Source organism: Nicotiana tomentosiformis, chromosome 9, assembly GCF_000390325.3.
Source record: "Nicotiana tomentosiformis chromosome 9, ASM39032v3, whole genome shotgun sequence".
NCBI lineage: Eukaryota > Viridiplantae > Streptophyta > Magnoliopsida > Solanales > Solanaceae > Nicotiana > Nicotiana tomentosiformis.
The window spans coordinates 46,820,474-46,835,684 of record NC_090820.1 but is presented as its reverse complement, the minus strand read 5'-3'; the positions used below and the strand labels follow the sequence as shown (position 1 = coordinate 46,835,684).

The 15,211-nt window shown below is 40.8% G+C and overlaps 1 protein-coding gene across 1 annotated transcript; it reads right to left on the bottom strand.

The window, feature by feature from the left end:
- Positions 1–771: 771 nt before the first annotated feature.
- LOC138898725 (uncharacterized) lies at positions 772–2,524 on the bottom strand. Its single transcript, XM_070184819.1, has 2 exons — positions 2,412–2,524; positions 772–1,309 (listed from the first exon to the last, which is right to left on the bottom strand). The coding sequence occupies exons 1-2, from the start codon at positions 2,522–2,524 to the stop codon at positions 772–774; spliced, it is 651 nt and encodes a 216-aa protein (XP_070040920.1).
- Positions 2,525–15,211: the final 12,687 nt, after the last annotated feature.

Sequence of the window (15,211 nt, the reverse complement as noted above, 5' to 3'; positions counted from 1 at the left end):
TGAAGTATAACGACCCATTTTGGTGAGGTTCACTATATATTTGTATATATGCTTCGGTTGCGGAGAAAATTTGCTAATTGAGAGCTTGAGCCTATTTTAAAGAGGAGAATTGTACCACGTATTTATACTTGTTTATTTTATTTATTTACTATGCCTCATATTTGTTCACCTCTTTACTATACTTGATATTACTGGACCACTAGTGAGTGTCGATATCGACCCCTCGTCACTAATCCTTCGGGGTTAGGCTAGATACTAACTGGGTACACATTGATTTACGTACGCATACTACACTTGCTGCACATTTTTGTGCTGGTACTTTTATGTCTGGTGGTCCTTTGGGCGCGAAAGCGTGGATGATGCGGGGACTTACCGTGAGCTATTTTTCATGTTACGATTGCAGCCAGCAGAGTCTCCTTCAGAGTAATTTATATTCTCCTGTCCAATTTGTATTCCGGACAGATACTGTATTTTATTTTACTACCTCGTAAATGCTCATGCACTTGTGACACCAGATTGTAGGGATGATTATGGGTTTTTCTGTATTGTTATTGTGAAGATATTATCATTTACTCTGTAAAATTTTAACTCTTACTATTCAATTGAAGGAAATTTACGATTTCAAAAATACTAAAATGAGTAATTAAGTTAAACTTTTATTGCTGGCTTGCCTGACAGTGGTGTTCGGCGCCATCACGACCTTTGATGGATTTTGGGTTGTGTCACTTTCAACTCAGCTGGAGCCATAAGGTATGGAGAAATAGATATGGACTATGTGTTGGGCACCAAATCAATATCAAAATCAGTATCCCTATCTGGTGGCATGCTCGGTAGATCTTCAGGAAATTTATCTAGAAACTCCCTCACTAGTGGAATCGACTCAATATTAGAAGTATTAACACTAGTATGTCTAACAAAAGTCAGATATGCTAAACACTCCTTATCAAAAATCGGTTGAGCCTTCAGAAATGGAATCCCTCTACTAGGGGTGAGACCAAGAGAACCCGTCCATTCCAGCCTTGACATCTCTACTATAGCCAACGTTACAGTCTCAGTGTGACAATAAAAAATAGCATAGTACAGAGATAGCCAATCCACACACAAAAACACATCGAAATATACCAAATTCAGCAACAAAAGATCAACAATAGTCTCATAACCCCCAATGGTAACCACAAAATACCGATATACACGATCCACCACAACAGAATCACCAACGAGTGTAGACACAGAAACAGGAATATCAAGAGAACCATGAGGTATATCCAAATAGGGAGAGAAATATGATGACACATACAAATAGGTAGACCTGGATCAAATATTACAGAAGTATCTCTATGAGAAACCGAAATCATACCTTTGATGACAGTATCTAAGGCCACTGGTCTCGGGTCTACCCGAGAAAGTATAGCAATGAGCCTGACCGCGACCGGCCTGACCTCCACCTCCCTAACGCCTTCCTCTAGGGTGACCGTTGACTACATGTCCTCTCCCTCTAGAAGATCGGGCAGTGGATGGAGCAACTGATGTGGGAACCACTGACTGGAAAATCTACATAGTTGTGCCCTTAACAAGCTTGGGGCAACGCCTCCTCATATCGCCAAAATCTCAACACTCATAATAACCCCTTGTTGGATAAGGATGCTCAATCTAAATCTACCCTTGATGACTTGAATACCCAGTAGAACACTGAATAGACGAAGCACGATATGAACACAGTGGGAGAGCACTGAAAGATGATGGAATAAGAGTGTTAAAAGATGACCGAGCCACCGCCCCATGGGCTACATACTGTGCAGAATGAGCTGGTCTACTGTGATAGCCTCTACCAAATTGATCCTACCTCCAGATGAGGTACCACTAAAGCTACCAGAATGGAAAAGTCTTTTATCTCTCACCATAACTTCTCTCTCCTAACTATGAATATGTTCAATCCTCCGAGTTATCTCCACATCCTAGTGGAAAGTAGTCCAAATCTCTGACTCTCGAACCATAGAAATCTTGATGCCATAATTCAACCCCTTAATGAATTGCCTCACCTTTTATGCCTCGGTGTGATCAAGAAAGCAGCATGACGAGACAATTTTGTGAATATCACCTCATACTTAGTCACAATCATACAATCCTACTGAAGATGCTCAAACTGGCCTCTCCAACTCATCCTTCCTGGTGTGTGGGATGTAACTCTAGAGAAACAACGTTAAGAAATGAGTCTAAGTAAGAGGAGGTAAACCTGCTGGTCTACCCAGCTCGTAGGTCTACCACAATCTCCTAGCAGCCACTCTTAACTGAAATGTTGTGAAGTACACTCCATTAGACTCTACCAAACCCAAATTGCGAAGCATCTGATGATATCTATCTAGAAAGCCTAGGCATCCTCTAAAGTGTCTCCATAAAAGTATGGAGGATACAGTCTTTGGAATCTCTTCATCCTCTTCTTTTCATCATAATATATAGAAGGCATAACCAGGGGTCTAACTGCTACAATAGGTTGCTCGCCGCCAGCTGGCAATACTCCCGGCATTTGAAACTCCTCCTCCAGTCTGAGATGTGGTCGGGGCTACTAGAACCACCCCAACCTGAGTCAATGCACCAATAAAGAAGACTATCTTGGCCATATCTACTACAACCCAAATTTGCATACCATAGATCACTCCGTAATTTAGTCGACGTAAATCCAAGAAGAGATTATCTTTGAGATGATAAGAAGTTAATCCTATTGGTCTTAAACGATACAAGGGTGTATAAGAGTGGTTAACAAGTATTTGAAGTTAAACGAATCAAGGATGTTGTAACCCGTATTTTCGGGTAACACTAGAGGTGATTAATTGTCCCAAGAGGTCTTGTTTTAATGTATTTGAATCATATAATATCCGCATCATAAGTCTTGAAGTCAAGCGAGTTATGAAACAAAAGTCGATAAAAGTTGTCGCAACTTAGGTTTATAATTTTACTTAAACTTTAGGTCAAATGTTACTGCATTTTTCTCCCAATGTGCTTGGAATTATGGGGTGATCTACCTATCAAATTGAATATCTATGAGTCTAGTTTCCAACGCATTAAACCGTTCATTGATACGATCTCGGAATAGAGAGATATTCGCGTTTTCGCGAGAGTGCGCCAAGCTGCTCTCTATGGGGCCCACAAAGGCGGTTTAAGACATATGGACATATATAAGATACCTCAACCCCGTTTTAAGTCATTATTTTTCAGTATATTCAGACCTTATAACCCTAAAAACAGTCTCTCAAGGTTCTCTCATGATCCAAGACCCAAACAAAGGGCAAACAACACAAATCAAATGTCGGGAATCCCGTGGCGCTAGTAAGTTTCTTGTTCTTCTTGTTGTTGCTGATTTTTGTGTTGTTCCAGCTCGTGTGGGAGGTTGTTTTAAGTGTTTTATGTCCTGTAAATACACCTTCAAGTTTTTAATATCAACCCTAGGTGATTTCAAGTCTTCTAAAGTAATTCTAGTGCCGAAAAACCCGAATTAATTGCTAGTTTCGCTTCCTTGTTCTTGTGGCAGAATTAAAGGGATATTTCGTGGGAAATTAAGGTCAAATTGGAGTTGTTCTTTCTGTTTAAAGGTAAGGAACCTCTTACTCTATATATATTTAAGATTATCCAAGTTGCAGCTAAGTTGTTGAAGCTAGAACTTGTGAAATATATATCGAAAGACTTGGTAGTAATGTTGTTGGTTGGTGGACTGTTTTGGAGGCTCAATATGATTATTAATGATGCTGTTTGGGCTGTTTGGTGATTGTATTGACTTGTGGGAAGTCATATAAATAGGGGAGGTGCTGTCCGTTTCATCGTAAAATAGGTTGTGGTCGATACATAATAGTTACGACGCTTAAACGATAATGATAGTGTCATTTATCTTATTGTAGACTAAGGAGTCGTGACATTTGCATAGCTTGAGGTTGGGAAATATATACAAGGTATGTGAGGCTATCCCCTTCATTCTTTTGAACGACTCTGATTGTACATAATGCAATGACGAGCTCCCAAAGATACTCTACTCTTAGAAGCTAGCAGTACTTACATTGTTGCCCTTCTTATGAAACGATTAATATTGATGTTACTTCTCTTATTCTTATATTATCAATATTGTTGGTAGTTCCTGATTCTTATAAGATTCTTGATGAAGAGTTAATCCTAATAATGTGTACGAAGGATACCGACCTTACGTCACTCCGAAAGGTTCAAAATGTGATTCCAATGAGTCCAGCATGCATCATATATATGTATCTATTTTACTCTACCGAGCCGCGCTATAGTCGGCCGGGTATGGCACCTATTGTGCAACCACTGATCAGTTGGGTTTTACCGAGCTCCACGTGGCCGGGTACGATTCTACCGAGCCCTATGATGGCCGGGTACGTTTTACCGAGCCTATTATGGCCGGGTACGATATGATGATGGTGATGCCCACAAAGGCGTATGTTTTAAAAGTTTATGTATATATATGTATGTATCATGTATTTCATGTCAGTAGCCCTCAGAGGTACCCAGATGTCACAGGTTGTATATTCTCTATCCCTGTTTACATTACTGTTCTCACTTATGCTTTCCTGCCTTACATACTCAGTACTTTATTCGTACTGATGTCCTTTTTATTTGTGGACACTGCATGTCGTGCTGCAGGTCCTGATAGATAGGTAGACGTAGCTCCCCCACCACAGTAGGCTGTCCAGTTCAGCGGTTATTGGCGAGATCCCTTCTCTGGACTTGCCGTAGTCTTGGTATGCATTTTTGTTATAGACATTATGGGTATGTCGGGGCCCTGTTCCGGCAATGTTGTAGCACTTATGTTCCTTTAGAGGATCATAGACAGGTGTCGACTTATGTATGGTTTAGAATGCCTTTTCGGCTGATTTTTGTTGTATAGTCTTTCATAGCATCATGATAGCTCGTACCTTATATATAGTTTCTTGACAGTCTTGTCGTCCTATGTTATGTATATTCATGACATTATCTTTCATTGTTGGATGTTCATGATCCATGTCTACTATTTATATTGATCTTGTCGGCCCTTAAAGATAATATGGAAGGTTAGATACAATGTACGTTGGTGCTCGGCAAGTATGGCCCGGGTGCTAGTCATGACCCTCCAGTTGGGTCGTGACAAACTTGGTATCAGAGCAAGTCTATCCTAGGGGATGTCTATGAGCCGTGTCTAGTAGAGTTTTGATTATGGATGTGTAGCGCGCCACATTTATAAACAGGAGGCTACGTGACATCTAGGATTTTTACCTTCTTCCTGAATCTAGATCGTGCATAGAGTTGAGTAGTAAGTGTTCATATCTAATATTCACCTTGTTTTCTTTCAGCGATGCCTTCGACTAGGAAGCAAGTAATTAGTAAACGGCTTGATACAGCTGTGGGAGAGGGTAACATTCAGGTGCCTCCAGCCAAAGCAGGCCAAAGTGAGGCTCAGAGTGAGATGCCGTCTCATACCTCTCCGTCTCCTCCATAGGATATTAGAAGGCACCCAGTACATCCACTTCCTCTGTATATCACTACAGACCACGATATGCGCAGTGCGGTGCAATTGTTGACTAGCTTGGTAGCTGCTTAGGCTCAGAGGCAGAATATCGGTGCTGCTGATAAACTGGTTAGTGCGAGAGTTCGTGATTTTATTAATCTAGACCCTCCAGTGTTTACCGGATCAGACCCCAAAGAGGACCCACAAACATTTATTGATCAGATTCATCGTACATTACGGGTTATGCATGCTAGTGATACGGAGGCAGTAGAGTTGGCTTCATATCGGTTACAGGATTTAGCGGTTTTCTGGTATGATAGTTGGGAGAGATCTAGGGGTCCGAACGCTCCTCCAGCCGTGTGGAAGGAATTTTATGAGGCATTTCTTCGTCACTACTTGCCAGTTGAGATACGACAAGCTAGAGCTGATAAGTTCTTGAACCTTCGACAGGGTAATATGAGTGTACGAGAGTATAGTATACAATTTGATTCTTTAGCAAGGTATGCTCCCCATATGGTGGCCGAGATGAGTGATAGGGTGCATCTGTTCGTGAACGGGTTTGGACCACATATGATAAATGAGTGCACAACAGCCTCCTTGGTAGAGGGCATGGATATTTCCCGTATTCAGGCTTATGCCCAGACCCTAGAGGATCGTAAGCGCCAGCAAAGGGCAGATAGGGAGCAGGATAGGGGCCAGCATAAGAGGGCGAGATTTGTAGGGTATTCTGATGAGTTCAGAGGCAGTATCAGGCCCCAATCTTCGAGGAGTTCGGCGCCACCTGTAGCTAGTGCTCCTCCAAAGTTTCAGAGGCCTCGGTATGATCGATTTACCTATTCTGGTTCAGGTCAGAGCTTGAGGGAATCAGACTCACAATTTTATAGAGATACTAGTCAGACGAGACCCCCAACACCTCGTTGTGATCAGTGCGGCAAGGCCCACTTTGGACTGTGCCATCGAGGTTCCGATGCGTGTTTTTCTTGTGGACAGCATGGCCATATGATACGGGATTGTCCTAACAGAGGAGGTGGTGGTTTGGCTCAACCGATTGGATCTGTGTCTGGTTCTTCCTCATCAGTTCGACCTCCAGCACAAGGTTTTCAACAGTCGAAAGGTCATGGTAGAGGTAGAGGTTCAGTGCCGAGTTCGAGTGGTGCTCAAAATCGCACTTATGCTCTAATAGGTCGACAAGATCTCGAGTCATCTCCGGATGTTATTACAGGTATATTGTCTGTGCTTTCTTATGATGTATATGCGCTAATTGATCCAGGATCTACCTTATCATATGTTACACCCTTTGTGGCTAATAAGTTTGGCATTGAACCTGAATTGATAAGTAAACCACTTGTGGTATCCACTCCGATAGGAGATTCTGTGATTGCTAGAAGGGTATATAAAGGTTGCACTGTGATGATTTGTAGTCGTCAAACCTCGGCAAATTTATTTGAGTTAGAAATGGTTGATTTCGATGTGATAATGGGAATGGACTGGTTGGCCTCATGCTATGCAAATGTTGACTGTCGTACGAAGATGGTTAGGTTTCAGTTTCCTTGTGAACCCGCCATTGAATGGAAGGGGAACATTGCTACGCCAAAAGGTAGGTTTATTTCCTATCTTAAGGCAAGGAAGATGATCTCAAAAGGTTACATTTATCATCTTGTTCGCGTTAGGGATGCAGAGGCGAAGCCGCCTACTCTACAATTAATCCCCGTGGTCAATAAATTTCCAGATGTTTTCCCAGATGAACTCCTAGGCCTTCCTCCTGAAAGGGAGATTGATTTTAGCATTGATGCATTGCCTGACACTCAACCGATCTCTATCCCTCCATATAGGATGGCCCCGGCAGAGTTGCGAGAGTTCAAGGCACAGTTGAAGGACTTGCTGGATAAGGGTTTCATTAGGCCTAGCACTTCACCTTGGGGTGCGCTAGTCTTGTTCTTGCGGAAGAAAGATGGGTCGTTAAGGATGTGTATCGATTATCGACAGTTGAATAAGTTTACAATAAAGAACAAGTATCCACTTCCAAGAATTGATGACCTGTTTGACCAAATCCAGGGTGCCAAGTATTTCTCCAAGATTGACTTGCGTTCAGGGTATCATCAGGTGAGGGTTAAGGAGAAGGATATTTCAAAGACGGCCTTCCGGACAAGATATGGGCATCTTGAGTTCTCGGTGATGTCGTTCGGGCTAACAAATGCCCCAGCAGCTTTTATGGATCTCATGAATAGTGTATTCAGGCCCTATCTTGATGTGTTCGTGATCGTATTCATTGATGATATTCTGGTGTATTCTCGTTCGGAGGCGGGATATTTCCCGTATTCAGGCTTATGCCCAGACCCTTCAGGATCATAAGTTATATGCTAAGCTCTCTAAATGTGAATTCTTGCTGAACTCAGTAGCATTCCTTGGCCATGTGATATCTGATGAGGGTATTAGTGTCGACACTCAGAAGATCGATGCAGTGAAGAATTGGCCGAGACCGACAACACCGTCAGAAGTCCGCAGCTTCCTGGGGCTAGCAGGATATTATAGGCGGTTTGTAGAAGGGTTTTCCTCTATATCAGCACCATTGACTCAGTTAACACAGAAAGCTACCAAGTTCCAGTGGTCTGATGCTTGTGAACAAAGTTTTCAGGAGCTAAAGAATCGATTGACATCCGCGCCAGTGCTCACTCTCCCAGAAGGAACAGAAGGTTATGTGGTATATTGTGATGCCTCAGGTATAGGTTTGGGGTGCGTATTGATGCAACGTGGGAAGGTGATTGCTTATGCATCAAGACAATTGAAGAAGCATGAAAAGAATTACCCGACTCATGATTTGGAATTGGCTGCAGTAATATATGCTTTGAAGATATGGCGGCACTACTTATACGGCGTCCATGTTGACATCTACACAGATCACAAGAGTTTACAATACATCTTCAAGCAGAAGGAGTTGAATTTGAGGCAGCGTAGGTGGCTTGAATTACTGAAAGACTACGATGTCGAGATATTGTACCATCCCGGTAAAGCTAATGTTGTGGCAGACGCTCTCAGCCGTAAGTCAATGGGAAGCTTAATACATATTGAGGCAGGTAGACAAGGGTTGACCAAAGAGCTTCACCAGCTGGCCAATATGAGAATCAGATTGTTGGACTCTGATGACGGAGGTGTTACTGTACAGAATACAGCAGAATCATCTTTGGTAGCCGAGGTAAAAGCACGGCAATATGAAGATCCTACCTTAGTAAGATTGAGAGAGGGAATTCAGCAGTGTAAGATTACAGCTTTCAAGATCGGAGGAGATGGGACACTGAGATACCAGGGCCGATTATGTGTACCTAGTGTGGCAGGGTTGCGAGAGAAGATTATGATTGAGATTCACCAGTCCCGATATTCTATCCATCCTGGCTCGACAAAGATGTATCATGACGTTAAGGAGCAGTATTGGTGGGATAACATGAAGAAGTCTATTGCAGAATTTGTAGCCCAGTGTCCTAATTGTCAACAAGTAAAGATCGAGCATCAGAAACCTAGTGGATTGATTCAGAATATAGAGATTCCGACCTGGAAATGGGAGGTGATTAATATGGACTTCATTATTGGATTACCTCGCTCTTATCATAAGTTTGACTCCATCTGGGTGATAGTTGATCGACTTACAAAATCTGCCCATTTTCTGCCAGTTAAGACAACTTACACGGCTGAAGATTATGCAAAGTTGTATATCAAGGAGATTGTTAGGCTTCATGGTGTGCCGGTATCTATTATATCAGACCAAGGAGCTCAATTTATGGCTAACTTTTGGAGGTCTTTTCAGAAGGGTTTAGGCACACAAGTAAATCTCAGCACTGCATTCCATCCGCAGACTGACGGACAGGCTGAACGTACCATCCAGACGCTTGAAGATATGCTACGAGCATGTGTTCTAGATTTCAAGGGGAATTGGGATGACCATCTGGCACTTATAGAATTTGCCTACAATAATAGCTACCATTCCAGTATTAAAATGGCCCCGTATGAGGCACTGTACGGGAGGAGATGTAGATCACCAGTTGGATGGTTCGAAGTCGGTGAGACAGAATTATATGGGCCAGATTTGATTCACCAAGCCATTGAGAAGGTGAAAGTGATACAAGAGCGACTGAGGACGGCACAAAGCAGGCAAAAGTCTTATTCCGACGTCTGACGTCGTGATCTAGAATTTGAGGTTGGTGATTGGGTTTTCCTGAAGATCTCGCCGATGAAGGGTGTTATGCGTTTTGGGAAGAAGGGTAAGATGAGTCCGTGGTATATTGGGCCGTACAAAATTCTTTGACGAATTGGACAGGTTGCTTACGAGTTAGAATTGCCATCTGAATTGGAATTTGTCCACCCGGTATTCCATGTATCTATGTTGAGGAAATGTATTGGAGACCCTTCTCGGGTCGTCCCTATCAAAGATGTACAAGTTAAAAAGGATCTATCATATGATAAAGTGCCAGTGGCTATATTAGATCGACAAGTCCGCAAGCTGAGAACAAAGGATGTAGCTTCGGTGAAATATTATGGAGGAACAAGAATATAGAAGAAATGACATGGGAAGAAGAAAAGGAGATGAAGTATAAATACCCTTACCTATTCCAGAGTGAAGATAACGAGGATGCCAGGGGAAAGAAGGACGCATTATAAGGTGAAACGGCTCTATGAGCTAAGCAATAGCTTGTGAATACTCTTTTTTTAATACAAAATGGTAATATGCAGATAATGTACATATCCATAATGCTTTGTATAGTCTTGTAAGGCCACAGGTTAGGTTTAACTGCTTGCAAGTTTGGCTAGTGTCCATCTTATAGGGGAAACTCAGCCGGAAATCTCTGTCGGAATCCACGATGAGTTAGACACCCCATAAACCCTAACATTCGAGGACGAATGTTCCTAAGGGGGAGAGGGTGTTACAACCCAAATTCGCATACCATAGATCACGCCGTAAGTTAGTCGACGCAAATCCAAGAAGAGATTATCTTTGAGATGATAAGAAGTTAATCCTATTGGTCTTAAACGATACAAGGATGTATAAGAGTGGTTAACAAGTATTTGAAGTAAAACGAATCAAGGATGTTGTAACCCGTATTTTCGGGTAACACTAGAGGTGATTAATTCTCCTAAGAGGTCTTGTTTTAATGTATTTGAATCATATAATATCCGCATCATAAGTCTTGAAGTCAAGCGAGTTATGAAACAAAAGTCGATAAAAGTTGTTGCAACTTAGGTTTATAATTTTACTTAAACTTTAGGTCAAATGTTACTGCATTTTTCTCCCAATGTACTTGGAATTATGGGGTGATCTACCTATCAAATTGAATATCTATGATTCTAGTTTCCAACGCATTAAACCGTTTGTCGATACGATCTCGTAATAGAGAGATATTCGCGTTTTCGCGAGAGTGCGCCAAGCTGCTCTCTATGGGGCCCACAAAGGCGGTTTAAGACATATAGACATATATAAGATACCTCAACCCCATTTTAAGTCATTATTTTTTAGTATATTCAGACCTTATAACCCTAAAAACAGTCTCTCAAGGTTCTCTCATGATCCAAGACCCAAACAAAGGGCAAACAACACAAATCAAATGTCGGGAATCCCGTGGCGCTAGTAAGTTTCTTGTTCTTCTTGTTGTTGCTGATTTTTGTGTTGTTACAGCTCGTGTGGGAGGTTGTTTTAAGTGTTTTATCTCCTGTAAATACACCTTCAAGTTTTTAATATCAACCCTAGGTGATTTCAAGTCTTCTAAAGTAATTCTAGTGCCGAAAAACCCGAATTAATTACTAGTTTCGCTTCCTTGTTCTTGTGGCAGAATTGAAGGGATATTTCGTGGAAATTTAAGGTCAAATTGGAGTTTTTCGTTCTGTTTAAAGGTAAGGAACCTCTTACTCTATATATATTTAAGATTATCCAAGTTGCAGCTAAGTCATTGAAGCTAGAACTTGTGAAATATACATATCGAAAGACTTGGTAGTAATGTTGTTGGTTGGTGGACTATTTTGGAGGCTCAATATGATTATTAATGATGTTGTTTGGGCTTTTTGGTGATTGTATTGACTTGTGGGAAGTAATATAAATAGGGGAGGTGCTATCCGTTTCATCGTAAAATAGGTTGTGGTCGATACATAATAGTTACGACGCTTAAATGATAATGATAGTGTCATTTGTCTTATTGTAGACTAAGGAGTCGTGACATTTGCATAGCTTGAGTTTGGGCAGTATATACAAGGTATGTGAGGCTATCCCCTTCATTCTTTTGCACGACTCCGATTGTACATAATGTAATGACGAGCTCCCAAAGATACTCTACTCTTAGAAGCTAGCAGTACTTACATTGCTGCCCTTCTTATGAAATGATTGATATTGATGTTACTTCTCTTATTCTTATATTATCAATGTTGTTGGTAGTTCCTTATTCTTATAAGATTCTTGATGAAGAGTTAATCCTAATAACGTGTACGAAGGATACCGACCTTACGTCACTCCGAAAGGTTCAAAATGTGATTCCAATGAGTCCAGCATGCATCATATATATGTATCTATTTTACTCTACCGAGCCGCGCTATAGTCGGCCGGGTATGGCACCTATTGTGCAACCACTGATCAGTTGGGTTTTACCGAGCTCCACGTGGCCGGGTACGATTCTACCGAGCCCTATGATGGCCGGGTACGTTTTACCGAGCCTATTACGGCCGGGTACGATATGATGATGGTGATGCCCACAAAGGCGTATGTTTTAAAAGTTTATGTATATATATGTATGTATCATGTATTTCATGTCAGTAGCCCTCAGAGGTACCCAGATGTCACGGGTTGTATATTCTCTATCCCTGTTTACATTACTGTTCTCACTTATGCTTTCCTGCCTTACATACTCAGTACTTTATTCGTACTGACGTCCTTTTTATTTGTGGACGCTGCATGTCGTGCTGTAGGTCCTGATAGACAGGTAGACGTAGCTCCCCCACCACAGTAGGCTGTCCAGTTCAGCGGTTATTGGCGAGATCCCTTCTCCGGACTTGCCGTGGTCTTGGTATGCATTTTTGTTATAGACATTATGGGTATGTCGGGGCCCTGTTCCGGCAATGTTGTAGCACTTATGTTCCTTTAGAGGCTCATAGACAGGTGTCGACTTATGTATGGTTTAGAATGCCTTTTCGGCTGATTTTTGTTGTATAGTCTTTCATGGCATCATGATAGCTCGTACCTTATATATAGTTTCTTGACAGTCTTGTCGTCCCATGTTATGTATGTTCATGACATTATCTTTCATTGTTGGATGTTCATGATCCATGTCTACTATTTATATTGATCTTGTCGGCCCTTAAAGATAATAAGGAAGGTTAGATAAAATGTACGTTGGTGCTCGGCAAGTATGGCCCGGGTGCTAGTCATGACCCTCCAGTTGGGTCGTGACAAACTTGGTATCAGAGCAAGTCTGTCCTAGGGGTTGTCTATGAGCCGTGTCTAGTAGAGTTTTGATTATGGATGTGTAGCGCGCCACATTTATAATCAGGAGGCTACGTGACATCTAGGGTTGTTACCTTCTTCCTGAATCTAGATCGTGCGTAGAGTTGAGTCGTAAGTGTTCATATCTAATATTCACCTTGTTTTCTTTTAGCGATGCCTTCGACTAGGAAGCAAGCGATTAGTAAACGGCTTGATACAGCTGTAGGAGAGGGTAACATTCAGGTGCCTCCAGCCATAGCAGGCCAAAGATAATAATGTCTATGTACTAATCTACAAGACTCTGCTAAGCATGCTCGTGACTTGTGAGACCCTTGGAACCTAGAGCTCTAATACCAACTTTTCACGACCTAAAATTCCTCCAAAGGCCGTGATGGTGCGCAACCTTCTTGATAGATAAGCCAACACTCAACGACACAAAAGAATCCAATTATTAAGTCGTTAACCAAGTTATGAAATAAATAACAAGTGGAATAATCCTTAAACCATGAGTGTGTATGTATATATATATCAAGGACATGGTCTAAATATGACCACAACAGTGTCATAATATCCCAAAACCAGATGTCACAATGTTACAAACATCTAACAAGAGTAAATGTCTCCACTGAACAATAACATCTGTATGAAAAGGAAATAAATAGACAGAAACGAGTAAACAAAGGAAGCGGATTCCATATGTTTTGGATCAGATCAAGTAAAGTAGCTCACTACGAAGTCTCCAAAATATATTCCTACTCAACCTGATGAATACCACTAGTATCAGCCTCAGAACCTGCATAAAATATGCATAAGTGTAGTATAAGTACAAAACTACGGTACTCAATAAGTATCAAGTCTAGCCTCGAATTCGTAGTAACGAGGGGTCGACACTAACACTTACTATCAATCTAAAATATAAGTGAAGGCACAATTAGAACATGGAATAAGGTATGATATTATCAATCAAGAAGCATAATAATTCTGGAATTCAGACATACTTTTTAGACAAAGAGATAGAGTACAATATCAATTAGCTTAGTTCTTTTCCTAATAATGACATAAATTAGTCAACATTTATATATGTAAGAGCTACTGTATGAGTCTAGGTTGGGAATGCATGCTTATGATGCGATTTCAATACCTCGCTGCACAAATCATTTACATGACACTGGCCAAGCATCCAAACTAGCACAAATGTAGGTTCCCACGCACACAGGGCCCAAAGTTCACCTAACTCCGGAGGGATGAATGCATATCGAAAACGCTATTGTGGCGTGCAACTCGATTTGATCATATCACCATTGCAGTGTGAGATCCACTCATAATATTGTTGTGATATGTAATCCTATCCAATCATAATACCATCAATAATCAATATCCGCGAATCATGTTTTTGGTGCCAAAATCCTCAATTTTTCTCAACAACCCACTTTCAAGCGCATATATATGTGTGTGAAATAATATAATTAAGAGGCATCAGATCATAATAATAGAAATACGGATAAAAGCTCATATGGCTAAATATATCTATGGCTAATCATGTAATTCAATTTATCATAACAATTAATGAGAAAATTCAATATTCATTAGTCTAATCATGATATTTAACATTAGTAAATTAATCTATTTAAACACCAAATAATATTCAAATAAGTCAATGGTATGACTACAGCTTAATAAGAAAGCTCGAAATGGTAGAAAAATCTTTTATGCCAAATTTAACAAGTCATAACCTTAAGCATGCTTTAAGCCATAATTATGAATCATCATGTAGTCATAGAATCAATGAAACATGGATAATAGTTTTATAGAGAAAATTACAGGGAAAAATTATGGTCATAACCTAGCTACGCACTTACGCTCGTCACCTTGCATATACGTGACTCCTTAATCAAGCAACAAGTAGCAAATAGATCACCTATGAGGAGAATTCTCTCTTGCAAGGATAGACAAGAGATTTACCTCTTTCCAGCTAACTTCAATCATCAAAAACCGACTTTTCTTTCAAATCCAACTATAAACAACTCAATTTTTGTTAAATATTACTTAAATGAGTCAATACAACCTCTAGGAATTGATTCCATATAAATAAATTCAATATTTAACCCAAATCAAAAAGTCAACATGTGTCAACCTCAGGCCGCAGGCCCAAATTTCAAAATTGATCATAGAAATAGTTCACCTGTAACCTCATGATTTCATATATGATTAGAAATCAGGTTCCAATTTCATAATCAAAACCATCAAAATCACTCTCTTAAGCGTATACC

Excerpts from the sequence above, each read along its gene's own strand:
- LOC138898725 (XM_070184819.1), bottom strand. The coding sequence starts at position 2,524 with ATGCCGGGAGTATTGCCAGCTGGCGGCGAGCAACCTATTGTAGCAGTT. Across the intron at positions 1,310-2,411 it reads ATGAAGAGATTCCAAAGACT|GTCTACCTATTTGTATGTGT; the intron begins GTATCCTCCATA and ends TATTTGATCCAG.